Here is a 20,759-nt window from a genome sequence, read left to right as displayed (position 1 = left end):
TCCCCATATATGGTGCTGAAATTGACTTGCACTATGAACCACATGTGCTATATTCGGCCTAGTGATGAATAAGTATGTAAGAGACGCAATCAACTGACGATATGGAGTAGGATCCTTTAATGGAGTTTCATAATTGACCCTCATCTTGACATTGATCACCTCTTGAGTATCTATCTTTTTTTCGTCATTTAGACCAGATCTACTAATAATATCTGATGCAAGTTTCATCTGAGAAAGCACATATCCATTAGAAGAATAGGCAACTTCAATACCTAAAAAATACCTCAGGAAATCGAGGCTAGACATATCAAAATTTCTTTTAAGAATATTCTTAATTTCTTTGATGCCATTTTTATCATTTTCAATGATGATCGTATCATCAACATGTAATAAGAAAATAATCATACTATTCTCTGCATTTCTAACAAAGAGAGCAATGTCAATATAACAAGAGATAAAACCACTATCAATAATAACACTGCTAAATCGATCATATTAGGCTTGTTTAAGACCATAAAAAACTTTTTTAAGTTTAAGAATTTGACCCTTTTCAATATTATACTCGGATGGAGGATCCATAAAAACTTCTTCACAAAGGTCATAATTAAGAAAAACATTGTTCACATCTAACTGATAAATAAGCCACTATTTGATGGATGCAAAGGCAATCAATGACCTAACACTAAGCATCTTGGCAATAGGGGCAAAAGTCTCGTCATAGTCAATATCATAATTTTTGTTAATACCCTTTAGCCACTAGTCTAGCTTTATACCTTTCTAGGACCCATCACTTTTGGTTTTGACTTAAAAAACCCATCTACAACCTATAGCCATCTTTCCTATAGGTGAATGAACAACTTCCCATGTTTTGGCTTTATGAAGAGCTTCTAATTCTAATTTCGTATCTTCTATCCAATAGGAATATTGTTTAGCTTCTTTGAAATTAGAGGGTTCATGGTAGGCATGAATAGTCATCAAGCAAACCTATATTTTGAGGAAAAGGATTCGTAAGACACAAACTTACTTGGAGGCCTAAAAGTTCTTTGCGACTTTCTAAAAAAGATTCTCCTAATGGCTGACCTTGTGAATAATTTTGAAACGCACTTTGGCTTTCACCCTCTCGTCAAGTATAAACTCCCAACTCATTAGAAGAATTCTCACTAAGAGAGTTATCTTCATTATTAAGGGAAATATCTCTATTAAGAAAGACCTCTTCGTCAACACATTCAATATTGTCACAATCAATGGATACTTGGGTATTATTTCTGGGCAATAAATAAAAAATGAATGAATAATCAATTTCTTTTAAAGGTTCATTTTAATCAAATCTGGTTTGTTCTTCTAAGAAAGTCACATTTCTTGAAATATACAATTTGTTGTTTTTGTAAATCATAACATTTATACCCTTTTTTATTTTCACCATATCCAATAAAACACATTCCATGACTTTTGGTGAAAGTTTATCATTTCCATGAAAAAAAATAAAGCATTTGCATTCAAACACTCTTAATTTCTTAAAATCAGGATATATTTTGAACAATTTTTCTAAAGGAGAGATATTTTTAAGAGAAGAAGAAGGCATTCTATTAATAAGACATATTGCGGAAAGTGCGGTTTTGACCCAAAAACACTTAGAAACATTTTTGAAAATAAGTAAAGTTCGAGTTGTTTCAATAATATGCCTATGCTTTCTCTCTGCAAGCCCATTTTGTTGAAGAGTTTTTGTGCAAGATCTTTGGTGAATAATCCCATTTTGTGTAAAATAATTTTGAAATTCATTGGACATATATTCACCTCCCGAATCAAATCGAAAGATAGATATATTGGTTTAAAATTGATTTTTGATAAGCATGTAAAATTCTTTAAAAAAGAAGAAAGCATCGGATTTGTGCCTAAGTATATTCAAGTATATCTAGTGTAATCATCAACAAAAATAACATAGCAGGAATATCCCCCTTTGACATGACCGACACCAATCTCCATACATCTTTATGCACTAGCTCGAAGGGTCTTTGAGAAACAAAGTTACTATTGGGAAAAGGAGAATAATGAATTTTTTTAAGAATACAATCATTGCAAACAATTTTTTTTTCATTACAAAACTTTTTCAATAATGGAAAGAGACATAACTTAGAGGCACTTGGGTGACCAAGTCTCTTGTGCCAAGCGACAATATCGTTAGATAGAGCTTGATTACAAAAAAAATTGGATAGTAAAGACAAAAAATCCATATAGTAGATATCTCCTCTCTTATGGCCTTGGCCAATCTGCTTTCCGGACGGGAGATCGTGTATATAACAATCAGTGGGTGAGAAAGAAACTCTACAATTGTGATCGTAAATTTGGGAAGCCGAAAAAATGTTTAAGTTCAATTTTGGAATAACTCTAATTTTTGAAACATAAAATTCTTTTGATTTGTTTGAAATTTTATCTAAATTTTCAATTCCTTTAACCTCTAAGGATGTTCCATCGACGGTAGAAACAAAAGATTTAAAAGAGTTAATGCATTGTTCGGATAAAAGCGAGGCATGGGGGGTCATATGAAAAGAAGTATTCAAGTCAAGATTCCAAGAGAACATACCTGGAGGAGATGAGATCGCGGCACAGGTTGTGGATGGAGTAGAAGAGTTTGTCTTTAAGAATTGTTAGAAGACTTCCGTTAATTGTGCAATAGATTCCTTGAGGCCCTCATCCTTCTTTGGCTCTTTAATTGCTTTGAAGGATCTTTCTCCAACGGAAGCCACCTTTCTTTTAAGCTTAAGACAATCGGGTTTGATGTGTCCTGACTCATTATAAAAATGACTTTTTTTTTTCTTTCCCCTCCATTGACATGCCTCCAAAAATGATGAGGCTTATGTCTTCAAATTGTTTCCCAACCTTGAAACGACATGAACTTCAACCTCTTTCGTCATAGACAAATGAGTTCCATCTTGACATATTTCGGCAAGAGCTTCATTAAGAGCAGGTGGGGATGTCCTATGCAATAAGGATGACCGAACTTGCTCAAATTCCAGGCGAAGTCCATGAAGGAATTGAAAAAATGTTCATTCTTCATTTGTTTTCGCCTTAGTTCAGCATCCGCATTTGGGTTCAAGAAGGGATAGTTCATGCTACAAAGGGGATAATGTGCTAAAGTAGTCACTTACATTCATATCCCCTTGTTTTGTAGCTCTTACTTCCAAAAAGTATTGCCTTGTTAAATGTGACCCTTGGGATCTCCCAACGACTATATGGTCAAAAGACCATAAAGGCCCTAACTAAGATTAAAAAGACAAAAATAACAAGATAAAAATACAAAAATGTCCCTAAGGGACAACACCTATTACAAATAGGAAAAGACCAAAATTCCCCTAGAGGGCATTACCTATTACAATGTACCAAAGTATAGTATATATACATAGAAATGCATATATTACTATATTACATACACAAGTACATCAAAACAAACACACACACACACACACACACACATATATATATATATATATATATTTAACAAGAGAGTGAATGTTCCCCAAGTTTTGGTGTGCTCCAATAGAGATGTCAATGGGTCGGATGTGGGCATTACCAAATCCGGCAAATCGGATATGCTTTAATTGGACTCAGATTCAGAGTTAGATAAGAGATTATTGAAACTGATTTTGAATCCGTCCAAACATTAAATAATTGAATCTGATCCAAAATCTGCTTAAAAAGGTGATTTGGTTCGGATTCGCTGTTAGTCGTTATATAAAATGATGTTCCATAACCATTCTCAAGTGCGAAAGTGCTTGGGTGGTTAGCCGCTGTCGTTAAAGTTGTTGATTGATATGCGAGGTTGGCTGTTCGAGTTTTATGGACATCTTTTTTTTTATTGAAAATGTATATACCATGTTGCATGCTTGAGACTTCGATCAGATCTCGGCTATGTCACAAGGACTCGCCGACTAGGTGCCACACCCGCACGCACACCCAATGCGGTCAACCTGACCCTGGGTGCAGTCAACGCACCCAGGGTCATTTATGTCCAACTTTTGGACTTTATATATATATATATATATATATATATATATATAATATAATTTTTTATATTTTTGCTGCACCCCGCACCCAAGTTTTTTGAAAGTGACGCACACCCGCACCCATGTGACATAGGATCTCGGTAAAAAACCGACTCCGACTCCGAATTCGATTGTACAAAGCTGAATCTGACCCGATTTCTTAATCGGATTGAATTTTTGTACCAAACCCGACTAATCAGGTTTGGGTTTGTCAGATATCCAACCCAAACCCGATCCATTGATATCCCTATGCCCCAGGGTCAAGAACACCAAGATCATGATTTTTTAAGTTGTTAAATTTTGGCACATTGTGAGCTGTTGAATTTTCATGCCTTTGAAAATCCTTCTACACATTGCAATAATATGATCCAAAACATGCTTTATCAAACAAACCATGTAGATCACATCTATGGGATTGTTTTAACCATCTAATTATGTGATTGGGCAATTTAGGTATGGGTTACGCTAGGACACGCCAAAACTTGGAGAACACCATCTGATTTTCCCCTCTCTCTCTCTCTCTCTATATATATATATATATATATATATATATATATATATATAGGGTCCTATGTCAAGCTAAAGGCCCAGGATCAAATCCCACTGGCGCATGGGGGTTGTCGTTGCTCTATCACGGTTTGAGCGCGTAAGGCTGGGTGGTATCCTTAACCCAAAGTTTTATCTTGCAGGGAGGCATGCCCATTAAGTGACCCGGTTCTCGGTGAAGGTTCCTTTGTCATCAATATATATATATATATATAATGAAGAAAACATGCTAAATGGTTTTTTTATTCTTATTCTTATTTTATTTTGAAAATTTGACCTTACAGATGTGATCTACATGCTTGATTTTATACGAATCGACTCTTGGAGCGTTTGATGCTGACACATGGGTAGGTTTTTTAAAGGTTTGAAAAATCAATGGCCCAAAATCTTTGTAAAATTTTGAGGTTCTAAATGTCCTTTTTTTCATCGAAGAAACATGATACATGTGCCAATTTTTACCAAATTTACCATGCCAATACATCTATGGGGTCAGAATTGTCAAAGCACCAAAAAAGCTAAAAAATTCATTTGGTGGAGACCAGTTAGAAAGAGAAAGGTGATGAGCGCTGTGTAGGGTTTTCCAAACTTCCATTGCATCTATGTTCTGTGATCTATGGATGGGTGACACCTGGGTAAATTACTGCTACCTCCTAAATTACTGTGATCTGGAGAATAGGCAAAATGAAGGCAATAGAAATTTGAATGGCCTCCCATTTCACCATGGGTTGCCAGAAATCCAACCTAAGTTCTTGATTTTCTACAGTGTGTATTTGTGGATAAAAATGGGCCTTTAGAGAGTTGTGTGCGTTGATTGGATTCCATTAGATTCAATTTGTTGGTGACAAAGACAAACCACTTGATCACTTAATGAAAATATGGTCTTGAATGGAAATTCAATCTTTAGCAGTCTGTCTGGTTGGATGAAAAAGCTGTTATTCACAATTTCTCATTTTCAAGGATGGCCCAAAGAGAGAACAAAATAGAGGAGAGCATGGTTAAAACTAGTTACAAGTGTTGCATTTCTACGTGTTTAAAGGCAATAGATGTGCACAAGACTTCCATGTTTTATGTTTTCCTTATGCATGCAGCTCTTATAAGGGGATCATCGACAATCCAACTTTGTTCTGATATTCCTGGGTAACACTTCAGAAAGGCCAATCTAATTAAGAGTGTTGGTTTAGGTAGGAGCAAATCCGACTTGATCTGGAATATGCAACAATTGGCAGACAGTTTATTTTATATGCCATAAATGCATATCATATGTATGTATAGGATATGTTACAAACATTCATTCTGGTTTGATCTGCATCTTTTGCTGAATTTTACAAATAGTTTGTCAAAACAGATAAGGTATGCACTGTCTTACCTATTACAGCCTTTGTTTACTCAATCGTCTGATTGGTGTTCAATCTCATGTGACCTTTGTCATGTTTTTTGTCTGGTTGAATTGTCTTGTAATATGCCTCAAATTTCAACCTGGAATAATATACAGATTCTACATGTGTTATGTGTGAGGGAGTTTAGGATGTTATTGTGTGGAAGGACTATGAAGTTGACTGTTAAGTTGGTGCTATATACAGGGCATGCCTCAATAGTTTGCAAAATTCCTTGCATGCATGATTCTCCCTCAACATGTTCGGGTATTATGTGAAGCTCGATTCCTAGGTCAAACATTGGTACAACGCACTAAGAAAACCCATCTGGTCTTCATCTGTGGCACTTCCTTTGGTTTTATGACTTGCATCATCCTCTGGGATCTGGAAAAATAATCTCATGTTATCAATTTCATCTTCTTGTTCATATTCAAATGCAAGAAAGCCTATGATGTTTTATGTACTTATACTGATGAACTTTTTGGAATTTACTGTGTGCTTTGTTGAGAACTTTTCATTCTTGTTGATGTTTGAAATTCCCTAGATTGGGGCGGATTCTTGACCTAGTTGAATAATTCTTTGTTCTCACTTTTGGGTTGTATGAAGTTTTTGTGAACAATTATGCGTTGTGCTTGTTTTGGCATCAGAGTGACTATTAGTACTCACACTGATATCTAAATTTACAACATTGGTGCTATAATATGTTATTCTTTCCTGTTTGTTATAAATATTTATTTTAATATAGTTGTTTGCACTTGTAATTTCAGGAGATCTTGTCATTTGGATATTTGAGAGCCTATTTAGTTGTTGTATTTCTATGTCAAAAACATGCAACCTTAAGATAGTTGATTCTGGGTTTTAAGATAGTTGGTGCTGGGTTTCTAATATTCCAAAAGATCATTTTGCTTCAACCTTGTCTAATACTAACCTTTCTAGACGCTACTGAGGATCCAAATATATCATGGCTTGAATGGAGCTTATATGTTTACACGAGTGGAGTTTCTTCTATACTTATATGAGGTTGATGTAGGCACTCATTTTTGGAAAAAAGCTCTACTTGATTTTGCTTCTGGATTGTCAGGAGGCATCATAATCTGTCGATGAAATTTTTTATATACTTATCTTTTATTTTTGCTGGAGTTCCATGATCTATCATGTGTTTTATGTTAAATAATTTGGTCATATTTTTTAAAGAAATAAAGAAATTTGGATATACTTTGAATGATGTATTATTATATCTCAAGATTTATGTCAATGGTTTTAATTGCAGGAATGGCTGTTGCATATTCTGCTCCTGCTAGACATGCATGTTTGAGGGTCGTAGAAAACAATTACTGTGCTTCAAAGAGGGGTATGTTATTTATGGAAGCAAACTTTATTAATTCTGTTATTGCTCAGTGACTCACATCTACTTTTACATGTAGTTTCTCTCCATACAGAACTTTGGAAAGATTCCAGAGTTCTGGTGGTTGAAATTGGAATATCTGAAGATATTCAATCCATAATTATGAGGACTGCTGGCAACCAATTTTCCTGCTCATATTGGTTCTTTTTTGGTGTATTTTTCATGTTAGTTCTTAGTATGTGTTGACTTTGATTTTTCCTTGGATAATTATCAACTTTCTAAATTTATTTTAGACCACATTGATCGATAGTCAAACTTGGGGTTAGATTGATTGCATTATAGATTAGAGTTTGCACAATATAGATAGTGATGTTGGCTTGGTTAAGTAGTTGATCATGCCAACCGAGGTTTATTTTTTTCTCAAGAACTTGGTGGTGCGATGATGCATTTGACATCAAATAGCCTTCCTGAATGAGGTATTACATGTTCGCATTGGTTGGCAATTTAGCTTTAATTACTGGTGCTATAGGGCTTCTTTTGTGTAGATAAAATCAGTAACTGTTCAGCCATCCTGGTATGGATCCAATTTCTCTTCTGCTTTCTTCCTGTTTATTGTTGACCGAAATCGTAGGTGATCCAAGTGAAGTCTAAACCAGGTCTCACTATATAAGAATTTGGTGATTTAATGTGCTTTAAAAGTATTATTGAGTGTGTGGCATTGATTCTTTTCAGTATTGAACTCATAATATGCTGTAGCACATTAGTGATGAAATACCCATTCTTAAAGCTAGTGGTATGCAATTAAGCATTAGTCTTTTTTTTTTTATGAATAAGTTGGGGGAAGGCTCCCTTTCATTAATAAAATAACCTGTACATCAAAATCAGTTATACAAGACAAAAAAAATCAGCAAAACAAGAAAAAGAGGGGGTGGAGGGGTGTTGTATGCTCTTAATCTCTTCCCACCACCCAATTCCCTTGGCTCATCTACCCACCTTCTTTGGTCACCTTTGCCTAAGGGAAGCAACAACAAAATGCCTACATCATTTGCAGGCTTATCATTCAAAATTGCTAATTTATTTACATGATTGTACAAGTGTGAGTATTCTCTATTAAGATGTTGCCTTCCCTCCAACACTACTCGCAACCAGAAACCACTCCATATTGTTTGATACCACTGAACAATCCTTATCTGCAATGGGCACATTACCCAAAATTCTATCAAGCATTGGGGCTTCCAAAAACAACATTACTACCAAAGACTTTGGAACTCCTGCTTCAATAAAATTCCCTTGAAATTGAATTTTACACATTATGTATGCTATCTGAATCAGATTCCCTTTAATGGAAACAACAATCTGAATATGAAATATCTTCCTCCGTGGAGGGGGCCAGGGACCAGGTATGAACAACAATCTAGATTCTTGCCCACAACTGTATTTCGTGAGCCTGCTCTGGAGTCTACTTGAACTTCAATAAATTCTCAATACATGCAACCCAAACTTTTTTGCCGCGTCTTATGCAACAACCATTCTTCTTGGTCATGATAGATTCTATTCTGCACAGCCCAAATTTTCCATATCATAACATGTAAAACTTACCTCCAGCACGTGGTCATCCATGGAGTTGAAAAAGATTGGGAGAACTGCCATTTTTTATTTTCATGTAACCTCACAATAAGGCCTCCATTTTTTGCCAAATCTCCCCACAAATGGATGCTGACACTTGACTGGTGAAAAATAAGTGGCTAATAGACTCAGGATCACATTTGCACATAAAACAGCGATTTGCAATGCTCACTCCAATTCGATGTGGCAGATTCAACATCAACAACTTATTGTCAGAAGCCAGATATATTGTCCATGCAGCTCTTGGAAGGCAATGCGAGGCCCAATAAAGGTACATCATCCCTCAATTTGCATCTTACTTCTACTTTCCTCCCACAGCCACTTCCTACTCATAGTACCCAATACTCCCCTTTCCAGCGCAACTCGTCATCCTCCCGTGAGAGCTGTATCCCATTCACATCCTCCCATGGTGAAAGAATCTCCTTCACCTCTGGACAAGGTCTTGCTGCATAGTTAATCTAACATCCCTTTTCAATGAGTCCATATGTAGCACCACTAATACGCTGAATAAGTAGTGACCCATCCCAGGGCTCTAACAAATAATTTGCCTTACATCCACTATTAATCTTCCAACTAATGGAGTCACGCACTGCATGCACCCCTAAATGATTCCATTTCTCCATGCACCAGCAACTCCCCATCGTATCGTCAATAAACTCTTTGTCTTCAAGTACTTGGATCTCTTAAACTCGGTCCATGATGAGTTATGCAAGACAATGAGCCAAGCCAAGAAAGCTTGGTGGGACCTTGTTAACTTCAATGAGATATTTCAACCCTACCTTGCCTCCTTCTAAAATTGGTTTACACAGTTTTGGCCATTTGACCAACCGACATGTCTCACCTCTGGTCCTCTCCATCTGAGCACCACAAGAAATTCGATGTAACCTTGTCAAGAGTGTGAATCACCTGATTTGGCAGCCTGAAAGAGACTCCAATGAATGATCAAAATCTGGAACACATGTTTGAGGAGGCAGATCCTTCTTGCATAGGATAAGATTTGAGCCTTCCTAGCAGCTAATCTTCGTTTCACTTTCAACACCAACTTCTGACAGTATCCTACCAGCATCTTACCACCAAGCAGGGGAAGCCCCAAATAAGTAATAGGTAACTCCCCCAAGGACCGACCCATAATATCCTTTACATGCTGAACCTGATTTGCCTGCATGTTCAAGAGGATTATCATCGATTTGGTAGGATTCATTTTCATACCTGAATGCTGCTCAAACTCCTCCAAAATCTCCCAAAGACACCAAAGTGATGCGGGAGTGGCTCGGCTAAACAAGAGACATCGTCTGCGAAATACCTGGTTGGAATAGGTTGAGTATGGCTCTAGTGAATCTGGAAATGAAGATTTCTTTTTTGCAGACTGTGTAGAGAGGCAGTTGAGGGAGGCGTTCCGTCACCACTAAGAAGAGGTAAGGAGAAATCGGGTCTCCTTGCCTAATGCCTCTGAAGCTGTTGAAAAATCCCCGCTGCATCTTATTCACAACCACTGCAAAGGAGGCTGTAGTAACTCTCAACAATATATAGTGAACCTAGCTCAGATGGAATCCTAAGTATAGTAAAGCATGCTTGAGGAACTCCCAATCTAAATGTTCATATTCTTTAGACATATTCATATTCAAACATGCAGTTGGCATTGACGATGTTTCCAAAGACTCCACAATCTCATGTGCTAGGAGAATACTTTCATAAATACTACAACCCTACAAGGCTAGAAGATCCTTCTAACTCAGATCCTCCAGCTTGTTGTGTGTTCATGTTTTATTTGATGAAGTAGGGAATGTGTTTTTTGTTGGTTATGATGAAAATTAGAAAGGTTATCAATGTTATGATCTTCACAGCTTTGAGTACTTGGTTGGATTTGATTTTATGTTGTATTAAGGTTGCCAAAAAGGAAAGCAGAATTGAGAAACGATGCACAGGAAGCGAAAGCAAGAAAACGAGGGCTTGTAAGTACATGTGAAATGGGAAATTAGAAGTGACCAAGAAACATTTAAGAGGCTAACTAATTCTTTAGAATGCACAAATAAAAAAAAGTTAAAGTGGTTATACTGTCTGATGCTACTAGTTCGTCTAATATTAATTAACTAAACGTTTTTTAAACATAAAGTATATGTTAATGTAATACTTGTTGGATCTGTTATTGTTTACTATATGACTAAAATTAGTTTTATTGTACATATATCACATGACAAACAAAGCCTAGTTTTAACATATCTAAGAAAAAATTGTTGTTAGTATTTATAATAATTAGTAAGCGACATATTAAATGAAGATCAATGTAGCATACATGAAATACATGAGAATGCATAATAGTGTACATGTGTTCCTATAATGAGAAGAAAGCTTTGAACATTTTGTGGCTTGCTTATGTTTTCTAAGTAATAAGTTAATAACCCAAAATACCTTTGAGTTCAATAAAAGTGAAAACATTTGCACTTATTATAGAAACTGTGTCGCATTCAAGATTTATTATTCACACTAATTAAAGTCTGTTAATTATGGTGCTGTTATTACAGGAATAACAATTCAATAATTATGCAAATGTGTTGTCTTTTAATGAAAGTTCAATTGTCATATTGGAAATTCAATGTCTTAGAAAGTGTGCTCCCATGATAACAGAACCAAGTTTTAGAAGTGCTTAGCTTCTAGCCTCCAAAGCAGCTACTAGAAACTTCTGATGGCCATGAGTTATACCAGTAACTCCAACTAAAAAATCATTATTTTGAAAGTGATGCTCTAAAAAAAGCATTATTTTTTTTTATTATCAATGATGCTGTTCAATGTCGCTTTTTTAGCGCGACTAGTAACCCTTTCAACACTAACCATATAATGTTTCTTTCTATATAAAGAAAATCCATACACATCTCCACACACTTGTGTGCCACGACACAACATGATGGCAACTTTTCTTCATTCTGCCGTATCTTATGACTAATAATGGTTTCGTGAACCAGCTTGCATATTTGGGAATAAAAATCCTTGCAGCAATGTAACGAGGTTTTCCTAACAAAGCTCAAGCTTCTTAAGTGCTCCTGAATTTTGTACGCATGAAGATGTGACATTTTGGTCAAACTCTGTCACTACTCAAATGAATTATCAGCCTATTTTTGACATTATTATGTTATGGCTATGTTATGCTTGCTGCACAAGCCTCGTGTTGTGCCATTGATTGATGGTGTCAAGTCTCAAATTTCATCTGTTGTGCATCAGGGCTTCATTGTGTGCCGTTTGTAGCTTTGTTTATGAACAGAGTTAGTTTCTTGTCAACCAGGTGGAGTACGCTGCCTGTCCATTCTCAACTTAATATTTGCGGTTGTTTTTGGTCTCCTTGCCCTATTTCTGGGATCCAGCATTCTCACACTGGGAAGCAATTGCTCAACAACCCTGTTTTGGTGCTATGAAGTGTCCAGCTGGGGGCTTGTGATCTTGTATGGAGGCACAGGATTCCTCCTCAGAAGGAAAGCTGCAGTTATTCTTGATGATGGTGAGTTTGCAGGCAGCCGGACCATTGGTCTGGAGATGCTAGAGGCTCCGCCGGAGGTGACGCCGGAGATGGCTAGGCGCATGAATGAAGGTTTCAAGTCTTGGATGGGTTCTTCACTGCTTTCTTCTGATGATGATGAAAGTCCTGCGGAGAGATGGTGACTGGAAGCCCATGGTTCTTCACAATGAGTGACAGAAAGTTCAGGTCTTCTGTCACTTGGCATTCTCTTGCCCTGCTGGTTTTCATCGTCCAGACTGATGAATGTCATGACAAAAGGAGGTTAGGACTAAAAGGTTTATGGCCTTGCGAATACACTTGCTCGTTGTCCTCTGTATTTGTACAAATTGAGAAGTATTAATCCTGGATAAATCACTTGCAAAGCCTGGCAACTGTAGCAAAAAATTGTAAAGATGAAAGAATGGTTCAGAAAGTCACCAACTCTCATATCCTGAAGATTGAGATGGTCTTTTCGTTGAAAACATTGTGCAAACATAAGGATGCACCTTTGCGCCTTATCTTGGCAGAGAAACCAACCAAACATTGTGCAAACAGAAGCATGAACTAAATCAAACCATACCAGTGGAAATCAAATTTGAAAAGTGACCATCGGTGGTCACTGGAGTGGTAAGTGTGGAATCCTGACTTCCAAAACTGTTTGGAAGTTGGGAAAAAGGAGAAAAGTAGGAACTGACATGCTGTGTCACGGACTCACAGGGACATGCTACTTTGACCACGAATCTGCCATGATTTGCATGGACACAGTGACAAGACTCTGTTATTCATACCAATGTTATCAGTATCGGTGCATATCGTATCAGACACTTCACCCCTGAACAGGCTATTTTTAATCAATAAAAAATACCAAAAATTAAATTTTTAATATTATTTTAATAGTTTTAACGTGTCATTGACACATAATATTTTTTATTATCTTCTGGACCTTCACTTGAGTATCGGTATCGGCCTATACAGCTGAATTGGTGGCCAAATGATTTTGGGCCGATACCTATACTGACAACATTGATTCATACGACACGCTTTGGACACGAGTTTGACAACATTGGACACGGTCAAACATGTTTGGCTGCAGCCTGCATCAGACATGGTCAAACATGCATTTTTGGACATTCTTGTCCAAATTTTTCTAAAAAAATATTTTTTAATTTAACAAAGAAATATTCCAATCTTTTAGCAAGTTTCCTTTTTTGAGAAGCCCAAAAGGGCACTTCACGTGCCTTCCAAAAGGAGACCACACACACCAAGGCTTGATTGACCCTCATTATATAGAAAGAGAGAGAGAGGTCTTTGACTGTTGTGTCTCCTACGTGGGACTATTTTTCTTGTGTTTCAAAAGAATGACATACATTAAACTTAAACTTGCTTCTCCCACCACGTTTTTTGAAAAATGTTTCTAACACTAATGCATATGACACCCATTTGCAGTCCATTGTTGTTCAAAACCATGTATTGTTGTAACTCAAGACCCATGATTAAATCTCATAATTCATAAATTAGTTCCCAAGGTATAAATCCACACATATATTATAATGTTCATCCCAAAATTATATCATAAACTTGGCGGTCCACTTAGTTACAAATAAATACATAAATTACGATCAGATTATATATAACAAATCTATTTTTTGGACTAAAATTTTATTACTATATATATCTGTGTTATCGTGCTTAATTAAATTTTTTTTTTCTAATCTGTTTCATCCATGAATCACGTATCTGTGTCCACACGTGTCTCTGTGACATAGCTGGCATGATTGACCTTTGCTAGTCCCAAATCCTTATTTCAGCTAACACCGATGACCTTTTCGGTTCATTTATAGGAACCATAGACGAATCCTTGATGGATTCTAAAGAGTGCTTCCAAACGACTCTAAGTCTTTACTAAATCCATGACCATTATGGAATTCACTTTTTCATTTCCAAGAGGCAGTTTGCAAACAGAGCCTTAATCAAAAGTTAAAAAAACTTGAAACTTAAAAGTAGATGCATATAGTAAATTTTTTTTTTTTTTAATAATGAGAAACCCTTTTAGAGAACTGAGTCACTTAATGAGCTTGTCCCCTATGAGGTAAACCCCAAAGGGATGACCAACATCTAAGCCCATTCGGAGCCTACAGCGACCCAAGCAGGTGTTCGTTATCTATTTCCCCTAGAAGATTACTCAATCCAAAAGAGATATACATGTATATAGAGAAAGAGAGAGATGAACGTTTTAAATACAAGGATTTTTTGCTTGCAAAAACCTGACATGGAAGAAAATGCTTTTATTTGGTGGATTTGCAAAGAAAGGTTATGTTATTCCAACCTTGTGAAAATGGATTTCAGAAAAGAGATCTCAAGCCTAGAGGCGCGTTCTTAAGATCGCTATCTTTAGAATTTCAATCGCCTCACTCCGGGAAGTCCGAAGATGCGAAAAGAGGTTTGATGCGACTGAGTTTCCAGGATACAACTAGGCTTGAACCTCAAGAGAGTCACTGCTTCGCAAGGACAGATGATCTCTACCACACTTGTACTCTGCAAGCCAAATCGAGAAGAAGGAAGAAGAAGATTTTGGAGAGTCAAAAAATTCTTATCTTTGAAAAGACGAAAATAGAAGATATTTATAAACTTTTAGAGAGGCCAAAACGTTTTGAGATAAATGAGATTAATGGTCATAAATCTGACGGTTTGAAAATAAGACAAAAAAGTACTTGAACGGTCACCCACCTTTGACTGTCAATCAAAGGCCTCCAAAACCGCCCAACCGTCACAATGCAACATTAACTCGATATGCATGCAACTTAAAGCTTTTCAAACGGCCAGATAACTCAAAACCGAAAAGTCAAAACAGATATTTGCACCTCATGAGCACCTCGCACTGCTGCGAGCGTGCAAAGTGCAAAGTGCGCCATCAAAACGCCACATTGCGCCTCAAGCGCCCTTGCTGCACGATGCGCAACAACGTCTACAATCCACCTAAAGAATCAAGGCTTACCAAAGTAAAGAATAGATAACAAACTCTCTATTTAAACCTCTTGAAAACTTTTCTCTCTTAGATATGGGACTAAACTTTTTCAAAACACTTTTGGTAGTAATCATTAATATTTTAAAACTTTCCTAACAAGTTATTCATGTGGTCTTTCTTTGTTAATCATAAAATTGCAAATACCTTAGTAAAATCTTATATTTTATAACAAAGTCATAAAAAATCGTGCGAGCCTCCTTTCACCTTTTTTCAACCTTTCACTTAAATGTATGTTCACACATATTTTCTTGTGGTATTCACAATATGTGTAAATATAAGTTTTGCTAACCTCCTTATGATAGTAACTTCACAAATACCTTAGCAAAGTCATATATATCTGGTATCAAAGTTGTTGAAAACCATGCAAATCGATATAGAATAAATGTGACTCTTCGAGGGTGTAAAAAGTGATTGTCTACACACACCCATTATTTTTGCATATTATAGAGTTTTTTTGTTGCCCCCAATTCGTAGTTCCTTCTTGATCTTCTGAAGAAAAAATGTTGACCCTTTTGGCAACTATTTTTGTCTTTTTTGATGATTCATCGGATCATTGAGTTTTTCAAATTCATCGATGATGAGTTTTTCGGCAAACATATTTTTAACGATGAGTTTTTCGGTAAGCACAATATTTTTGATGAGTTTTTGTAACCCTTTTTCTTAAGTTGTTGCATCTTCTCTTGTACCTCTCTTTATGAGTTTTCTAGTAAACTATAGCAATATTGGAGGCATTGCAAAATTTTTTTATCCGATACAATTAAATATTGTATCTTACATTTTAAGCATGATTTTTAGTTTAGCTTTTCCAGACTACATACGAACATTGTTTGATGGTTATAAGCATTTTTATTTTCTAAATCCTAAAGCCTTTGAGGCTCATGTTTTTTGTTTAGTTTACTGATTAATTTCTTTTAAGTTGTTTTGTATGTAGTGATATTGTTATTGGTGTAAAAATGACATATATAACTAATAATTTATTCTCATTATTAATAAATAATTTTTGTGCTTCTTAATATTTGGTATACTTAATGTACTTTGCCACAATATTTCAATACAAAAAAAATGCCAACAAAGAAAAACTACATACTGGGTCATCCTATCTACCATGATATACTTCATCAACTTGACACACAAATAGAGAAGAAGCCTGCTTAGTGGCCAAAATATTGGTCGTCCGATATCTACCTGAATTACATCTTTTTTTTCTTTTCATTGATCTTTCTACCTATGTTGAGGTGAAATTCCTAGTCAACAAGTTAGATTTTGTTACAAAATGGTTAACTTGCCATTGTTAAAAGATAATTTATGTATGTTTTATTTTTTTGGCATGCTATAAGATTGTTGTAAATGATTTTGTGATTAAATAAAATAAAAAAATGCATATATAGCTTTATGTCTTTATTCACATTTATCAAGCCCGGCTATATGGACAGGCCGTTAAACTATGCTAGTACCTTACCAAAATAAGTTGTGTTTGGTGTGCTATGTCCATCACTGCTTTGTTGTCTCTCATCTTTAAGTACGTAAGCTTGATTGATATGGGACACGTCCTTGGATAAGGTTCATGCATGGTGAGATCTTACGGATCTGGATCCAAAATGAGGTAAATATGGTTCAATTGGGTCAATATTCAAGCCTAATCCAAACTATTGGCCTTTTCCGCAATAAAACACAATATATACTTGTCCACATCAGCCCGTTTTACTAGGTCTGATATGACAAATTAAGTCGGATTGTAGTTTAGGTTTGGATCTTTTCATGAGACTTGGTTAAGAACCTGATCAGACACGCTTTACAAACGATGGGGAAAATATATATATATATATATATATATATATAAAGAGAGAGAGAGAGAGAAAGAGAGAGAGTAATGATACGGTTCTACCCACCACCACCTAAAAATCATAGTTGTAAGTTGCATCTTCTCAACCAGACCTTATAGATGTACTTTACACAGTTTATTTGATAGGAATCATGTTTTTTATATAAAAATAAGTTTTTTTTAAATAATTAAATTTTGATACACTGTGAGCCATTGATTTTTTAAGATCTTAAAAACCCTACGTTTATGCCATGATCACATGATTCAAAACTTGTTGTTCACTGACCATATCTATAGGGTCTGATCAATAAAAAAAACCTCATTTTTTTTTTAAATTTGAAACCTGGGCACCTTATCATTATATATATAGAGAGAGAAATGAGGAGGTGCTTGATGCTTTTTGTGCCTACCAAGCTTGGATAAGGATTTTCATGATGTTTTCCAAAAATCTGACCCTATGTGTTTTCCATGATCGATTTGCTAAGAAATCACACTTGGATTATGTTATCAGAGAAAAAATAATTTTTTAAGCATTGAATATCTTTAAAAATTAAAGGCCATTGATTTTTGAATCTTATAAAAACCTGGTGTTAGAATGGAACGATCAAAGATTTTAGAAAAAATAAAAAACAATCTTTTTCCGAGCTCGATAGGCACGCCGGTAGGCATGAAAAAGAATCCAACTTATATTGCATTAGAGGAGGAAGGGGTTGGAGTTGAAACCTAACACATGATCAGAGTGAAAGTTGCCCTCTTTTTTTCATTTTGAGAACAAAAAGATATGATGATGAGATCTATTTTAAATTCAATCTAGATTGTCCAACCCGATGCATCTTGATGGCCAGATGGGTCACAGTTAGGTATGAATGTGGACTGGTCGGTTAATTGAACGGCTGGGATTGAATGTAAGATGGAGCCCATCATCATATGTCATATGAAGGCTCGTTTTCGGGGGAAGAGAGAATCCATGAGGGAGCCAGGCGCCAACCCACGGGATCCAAAAGGCCCGAAAAACGACGAATCACAAAAACCAACGCAATTCCCCGTCGGGCCATTTTCAAGTCAAGAAACCACTCCCCCTTTTTCCTTTCTTTTTTGTTTTCTTTAACCGTTTCGACTTACTCTGGCTGGCCCCACCTTTGGTGCCCCCTTTTGTGACTGCCGGAATAGTGACAAAAGTTTAAAACGGCAAAATCTCGGCAGGCAAAAAACTCGAGAGATTTTGAAAATTTTCTTTATTCTTGCATTTTTTTTAGTTAAAATATTGAGAATAAAAAATAAATTAAAAATATAAAAATTAAATTTTTATAAGAAAATATAAATAAAACACATTTAAAAATAAAAATCTCAGGGGTTTTAAGGATAAATATTATTTAAAAATATAAATATCACGATATTTATCTCGAAAGAAATTGCCGTTTTAAACTTTCAGGCATTTTCTCGCGATATATCCGGCGGTATTTGTCACACCGGTCGATAGAGTAGTAGAATTAATACCGAAAATTAACACCCATACCAATGTCGTCCGGCGGGGTAAGTGGGCTAGGTTAGTCTGGGTTCAGAAACCAAATATTATAATTATGAGTATAGTGTGAGTTAGTGTGCCATTTTACATTTTGTATGAGAGCCAAGTAGGTCATCATTTATACCTAGTTGAATGTAGATGGGTCGACCTTTAATGGGATTGCGTTTGGGTTTGAGTTTGATTTGGATGGAACGATTTATAACGGCCTAGATTAGATTAGAAGTGGTTCAGGTAAAAAAAAAAATACACAGTTGGGTTCCTTGACAGCTTCAGCTTGGTAGTTTAGATACAAATGACCCCAGTTGCCAATCGATCAGGTCTCAAGAAAGCTTTGTAAGTTTAGGGTAAATTACTTCACGAAATCGAGATTTACATATGCTTACGAAAGGTTGAATGGGATTGACATCAAATTCTTTTGTTTGTATGTTGTTGGCTTTGAATTGGTTTGGGTCGTTTCCCATTACAAGGTGTAGGTGCAACCGAGCTCAGAGACATGCAAGTTGGGTCCTGATCATGGTTGTTTTGGGCACACGTTATGAAGAACTTAAGCTTAAGCATACAAGTGGTTCTGGTTTTAATTTTTTATGTGCTCATATGTTACGGCTCAAATTAATTAGGGTTTATTAAGTTAGTTAATTAATTATAAATAGTTTTTTAGTTGATTAGTTCTTTTAAGGAGTCCTTTACTAAGAAGGAGTCATAGTTTAGTTTATTTTTTTTATGCAAGTATGTCTCAAGCCAAAATTCATATATATAAAGAGGTTTTGAAGAGTCATATGAATCATAAATTGATTAATAAAATTGAATTATTGAAGTCTCACATCTTTCTAGTTGTCTATTTCTCTCTAATGTCTATCAGACCCCGAAGATTGGACATTCAACCCTTCTTTAAAGCTCGTACTTCTCCTAACACCTGACCATGCATGTTGCTCTTTCGACGAACTAAGTGGCATCTCTACATTGTAGATCATTTGTCTATACTTTTGAACATGTGGGAGCTCATACAAGACTACTATCGACCTCCCACTTACTTATATCAGCCCTCCTTAGCCTTAGTTTGGCTTTCGTTAACTTTATAGGTGTTGAAACCTAAAAAATCACATCCCATCGAGTGCCCAAAACATCCAAAATTGTTAAACCGATAGACCCTGATCACCAACACCCTTCCCTTGAGTTTAAGTCATATCTGAGTGATGAGTTGTGGAGTCTGATTCACTGTTTTGCCCTTGCAGAAAGAGGGGTCCGGGGGCTCTTCCCGGCGTGGGTCCCGCTGCGCGGTCATCGGGCGGGGGTCCAGGGGGGGCCGCCCCTGGCGGGGGGTTATAGGGGGGCAGCGCCCCCCCAGAAGATTTTTTTTCTGAGGCTTATGTTTAGGACCCGGTTTTCAATGGATCCGACCCGATTTGGTTAGGGTTAGGGTTGTCGCCCTTGCCTTGTTTATATTCTCGCTTTTCTTTCCCGAGCTTGTAACTGTCTGTTAAGAGTAATAATATTTCTCTTTGGGCGGCCGTGGTTTTTTACTCTCTCTCGAATTTGAGGAGAGGTTTTTCCACGTAAATCTGTGTTCTTGTGTTTTGTTTGATCGTTCTTGTTCTTTGTTTCCTTTTGATTGTCTCTTGCTCGTGGTTTTTCCTAACACTGAGACCCTCTTACATATCCTTAGGTAACCCTAGAACCTCTGGATCAATGCAATTCAATTTTGGACCAAAACTACACTTAAAATGCTTACCTAATTTAGTTGACTCTTCTTATTTCTCCCAATCTACATGTTGTCGTTAGACCTTTTTTCCACCGTGTCCAACAAGGTTTTGCACCCCTGACATGTGTACCACATGTCTCACAATTAAAGAATCTCAGGTTTGATATTCTTGAGTTCGTCGTTCTTAAATTGAAGCACTCGTCCGTATAGAATTCAAATCTACCTTCTAGGCCTTCTTTAGAACCATCAATTTCAAATTTTTTGAAGAGTT

General features: G+C 36.3%; 1 protein-coding gene across 1 annotated transcript in view; it reads left to right on the top strand.

Moving 5' to 3' along the window:
* Window positions 1-12,851, top strand: part of LOC149814800 (uncharacterized) — a 37,126-nt gene extending 24,275 nt beyond the window's left edge. Inside the window, exons 2-3 of the mRNA XM_089988740.1 lie at window positions 7,230-7,310; window positions 12,208-12,851. Of these exons, the coding sequence (XP_089844866.1) occupies window positions 7,230-7,310; window positions 12,208-12,581 (455 nt within the window). The 3' untranslated portion in view covers window positions 12,582-12,851. The remainder of the gene's footprint in view (window positions 1-7,229; window positions 7,311-12,207) is intronic.
* Window positions 12,852-20,759: the final 7,908 nt, after the last annotated feature.

This window comes from Nuphar pumila, chromosome 15 (assembly GCF_984573655.1).
Source record: "Nuphar pumila chromosome 15, dmNupPumi1.hap1.1, whole genome shotgun sequence".
Classification (NCBI taxonomy): domain Eukaryota; kingdom Viridiplantae; phylum Streptophyta; class Magnoliopsida; order Nymphaeales; family Nymphaeaceae; genus Nuphar; species Nuphar pumila.
Note: the sequence above shows the minus strand (reverse complement) of the source record. Positions and strands in the feature narration are given on the sequence as shown.